Here is a 5,128-nt window from a genome sequence, read left to right on the forward strand (position 1 = left end):
ATTAAATATATTTTATAAATAAATAGTTTTTTAATTAATAAACTAATGTATTAAAATAATATCATAAAGTAAAATATATTTGATTAAACGATGTATTAAGATTCGTCTTATTTGTCTTCTTAAGAAGCGTATCTTTAAAAAATAATTCACGAAATCTTTAATTTTCATGTAACGTCATGAAAAAAGCTAGTAGAAAAAGTATACTTGTTGAATACCGTTAGATTAGATCGCTTAAATTCAATCAAAGAACTTATTGATTATAATAACGTCATAAGAAGTACAAGAGTTGATTTTATAGACTTAAAAGTTCAATTAAACACTCTATTAAAGTTCTTAGGGGTCGTTTACTAAACACTTACTTGATAAGTACTTACCGGATAAATTTCCTAATCGAATGAACATGAGAAGGGTCAAGAATCTTACCGGGTAAGAGCAACGAAAATGATGGAGAGTCTTACCCGGTAAGCGAGGATGACGACTCTTACCTAGGTAAGCGCTTACCCAGGTAAGCGCTTACCCACTAAATTGTTGCATTCGATGTGTTTTAATATACTAAAATCTAACACATCAAAATTAATCATAGTGTTGACTTCTATCGGTAAACGTTTACCAGGAAAACAATTTGGTAAACGACCCCTTAGTCATCCTAGCAAACCAATTTTATTGTAGTGAACGTTTAAACTGGGCCCTTGGCCACATGACCCGTCTTAATGATAAGGTCAAAGAAACGTACGACCTTTTTGAGGGCTTTAAAACATCTTGTATAACTTAAGAGACCATGGTCAATTCTATTAATATGTTAATAATCATATTATTAATTTGAATTGGTTGATTCTATTTGTAACCCCCCCCCCCCCCTCTTATATGAACGGTATTACTGTCAAGTTTGAATATACGCAACATAGTATTTTATTTGTGGTTGATTTTATAATTATACTACGCCTTTGTTTAATTCAATCAAATTTAAACGAATTTGAATTTGTAATCGACTCAAAAATACTAGGGGTGTTCAAAAAAACCGTCGGACCGCTCAAACCGGCCGAACCAAGTCAAACCGGACCGTTTTTGGCGGTTTGAGCGGTTGGCGGTCCGGTCTGGTTTGGAAAATAGCAAAACTGGGCGGTCCGGTCCGGTTTGCGGTCTGAAACCTTTTTTGGACGGTTTGGACCAAACCGACCGCCAAATATATCCCTAAGCCTAACATCTAACATAATCAAAATCGTCACCTAAAACCATTAAATATATCGACACATTTAATATTGATGGTAAAATTTTGAAGTCCCTCGAGAACTCTATCACTGTATCAATCTTTCTAATCCATGTTTTGATTTCGGCACACATCATGAAGATATCAACCAATTGATTCAACCAACTTAGATTTGGCTTCTATTTTGTTTGGTCAAGAACTCAAGAGTCAGTAATTGAACTATTGAAGGTTGTGAAGTCGTGGATTTTGTTACTCAATACTCATAGAGGAGTTGTAACTTTGTTAATTTGTTTGTTTTCTAATATGTATTATATATTTATTTGTTTGTACTTTGGATTGCTTCGACTTTGTACTCAATAGCTGCTTAATTATTACATTTATTTGTTTAGATATTTTGTTTTGTTAAAATGGATATTTAATCTAAAATTCTAAATTATATATGTTTTTTAAGTTTAATGTTTAAAGTCCATTAAAGGCCCAAACCGCCTAAACTGGTCAGACCAGACCGCCTTTTCGTGGTCTGGTTTGACCAGTCTGAGCACTTGATGTCAAACCGCTCGGTTTGAAAATTTTATAAATCGCCCTTACGGTTTGGTTTGTGGTCTGAGGGGTTAAACCGCCCAAACCGGACCGTGAACACCCCTAACAAACACATATTTAAGCTCAAAGTTCTTTTTGAAGTATATAATATTTATATACAACAAAATGCAACAAATAAACTCACACATCTCTCCTCACTTATGGTGAGGTTTGAACCTCTGACCTCCTAGGAGACCAAAGACTACGATACCGCTAGGCCAAAAGCCCTTTGGTTTAAACTCAATGTTAATTGACAATCTTACATTAAATTCCAATTTCACATATAGCATTTGAATGAGGATAATATCTTAATTCTATTAATCCAAAAATTTCCATAAATGAATATCTAAATATCATGTGAATCTAGCTATAAAGGAATAAATTTTCTAACATTTATCTTTAAATTTGGTAAACATACAAATGATAACAATATCAACTACAACTTTGTAGTGATTATTGTTTTTATATAATTTATGTACAAAATATATATATATATATATATATATATATAGAGAGAGAGAGAGAGAGAGAAAGAAAGAGGTTCAGAGACAACATCATGAAAATAAGAGAACACGACAACGCCTATATCACAAGTGATTTTATACTAATATTCACGTGATTAAGAAGCGGCAAAACCTACAAGGTCACTTGTCCAAACCTGTGCAAGCTTGTATGTTGATCATTTCTTAATTACATGTGAAATCGACATTTTTATTTGAATTCGACCCTATATATATAGAGAGAGGACGTTTCAAATGCAACTCATCACATTTGTACAACCAATGCAACCCAATCAATTGAGATATTTATGGAAATAATGAGAGTTCATTTATTATGATTTGAATATTTATGGAAAATAACTATGATTCATTAATTATGATCAATACTTTATATTAAAAAACAATCTAAACTTTTATGAAATCACATATTCATCAAATTGAATAAACGGTTGAGATTCCTAAGGTAGCGAAATTCCTTGTCGGGTAAGTTTCGCGAGTTGTATTGGTTGTACAAATACAAAGGGTTGCATAATAACTCACCTCTATAGGGTATATTTCAAATGCAACCATGTACATTTGTACAATCAATGCAACCCAATTAATTAAGATATTTTTTGAAATAATGAAAATTCATTTATTATGATTTGAATATTTATAAAAGATGACTAGAGTTCATTAACTATGATCAGTACTTTATATTAGAAAATAATCAAAACTTTTATGAAATCATATATTCATCAAATTAAATGGACGGTTGAGATTGAGTTGTATTGGTTATACAAATATAAATGATTGTATAATAACTCATCTCTCTCTCTCTATATATATATATATATACACACACATACATATACTATATTTAGGTATTTGTTCTTAAAAATCTTAATTTTTCAAGAATAAAACATTAAATATTAAATATAATTTATTAATGCATACAAAATATTTCAAGTTTTCAATGTTATTATTTTACCCATCTTTAAATGTTAAAGACAAAGAAACCTCCACTATCTTTCCCAAAATAAAATCAATGAATCAAATAAACAAAAGAATATTTTAGATTTTTTGAAACCTCATCTAATAATGAATCAATTTCCAAAAAACAAAAAAAAATCATAAAAAAATAAATATAAAACAATTCGAATTATAGTTTATAATTAAATTTTATATTATGAGTTGGATCCTAATTTTTTTACAATAATTGCTACTATTTTTGCACCATTTATTTTGCTACAAGTCAAAAAATTGATCCTAATTTGAAGGATGGAATACCGGTCAAATATGTAATTTTCTTAATTTAACCATATGATCACCGGTTGTTTAGTTTTGAATAATTCAGTATAATCGCGATTCACTTTCCTTTACAATTGCCCCCATATAATTATCATTCATCGCTCCAATTTTTGACCGACTAAAAATAGATTACAAGCGAATCGTACGTGCCGAAAACGCAATGTGAGATCTTGGCTCATGGTGCCGATTAGTCTAACGTCATGTCACCAAAATGATACATGTTTAATGCCCGTAGCAACTTAAATTTGAGTTTTGATGGTTAAAAAGACAAAAATCTCAATTGTTAATTGTTAAATTAAATCTATTGTTTAATGTTTTATGTTGTGTTTTGTAAATGCAGAAAACTACCGATAAAATGATTAAATATATATATATATATATATATATAAATGGAAAATAGAATCAAGAACAAATTAATTGCATGCATATTGAAAGTAAAGTCAATCATACCCAAAACAAGAAAAGCCAAAAAAGGGAGGTGAGAGAAAGGACTTACAGGTTGTTGCATGTCCATGTCTTCTTCAAGTGCAATTGGTGGTGTTGAAGAAGATGAAGATGAAGATGAAGATGGAGGCTGAGATATCTGACCACCACCACCACCACCGCCGCCATCAACCACCTTCCACCGCCAGTCTAATAAAGACCCACCAGAATTTTCCGATGAAACAGGTCCCTTTGCTGCAGAATCATCTCCAGAAGAACCCCAAGTGTAAGAGTAAACGAACCCACTTCCCCAGTTTGATTTCTTCAAAGCCATAAACCCTAAAATCAAAACCAGTGGCGTTATAATCATCCATAGAATCTTCCCAGATGAAGAATTCCTCCATGAACCCATCTCTCTCTCTCTCTCTAGCTCTTCTCTCTAAGAAACCCAAAATTTACTTCTGAAATTTATGTTAAGAATCATTACAAAAATACAAAAAGATAAAGCTGTCTGTGTATGTGTGTTTTTCAGGGTGTTTTGGTGTGTGGGAAAAGAAGACTGGTCTAAGGTTTGCATGTATACGTGTGGGAATTCGTCTGCTCGCATTGGTATTGGATTTTTCAGTAATTTACATTTCTACCCTTGGCCAATGTGATACTTACCCAAAACAATACCTTTTTTTCCTTTTGAATTAAATAAAAATATTCATTTTTTATTCAAAAGATGATTATTAATTAATTAATATATGAATCTTTATTTATATTATTTTGACACTAATATGTTTATTTATTTTGAAGTAGGATGTTATATGTAGAGAGGATGAGTGTGTATATTATGATCACATATTAAATCAAAATTTAATGGGGATGATAAGAAAGTTAAAAAAATAAAAAAATAAAAAAATAAAAAAAATCTTAATCAAAATTTGATGAGAATGATAGGAAAGTTAGAAAAAAAAAAGGGTTGCCACATGAAATGGTAACATTAAATGAAAAAGTTGAAATAAATTAACATATTTTAATAGTAAATATTAATATATGTTAACTTATGTCAACATCCCCGAACAAAATACATTTTACGAAATTTTGATATCCTATCGGAATCTTAATATATATATATATATATATA

The 5,128-nt window shown here is 30.5% G+C and overlaps 1 protein-coding gene across 1 annotated transcript in view; it reads right to left on the reverse strand.

Annotated features, from left to right (window-relative positions):
* Positions 1–4,511, reverse strand: part of LOC112526865 (probable glycosyltransferase At5g03795) — an 11,580-nt gene extending 7,069 nt beyond the window's left edge. Inside the window, exon 1 of the mRNA XM_025137293.1 lies at positions 4,073–4,511. Within this exon, the coding sequence (XP_024993061.1) occupies positions 4,073–4,411 (339 nt within the window). The 5' untranslated portion in view covers positions 4,412–4,511. The remainder of the gene's footprint in view (positions 1–4,072) is intronic.
* Between the last annotated feature and the right edge of the window lie 617 nt (positions 4,512–5,128).

This window comes from Cynara cardunculus (genome assembly GCF_001531365.2).
Source record: "Cynara cardunculus var. scolymus isolate 2C chromosome LG 1, CcrdV1, whole genome shotgun sequence".
Lineage (NCBI taxonomy): Eukaryota > Viridiplantae > Streptophyta > Magnoliopsida > Asterales > Asteraceae > Cynara > Cynara cardunculus.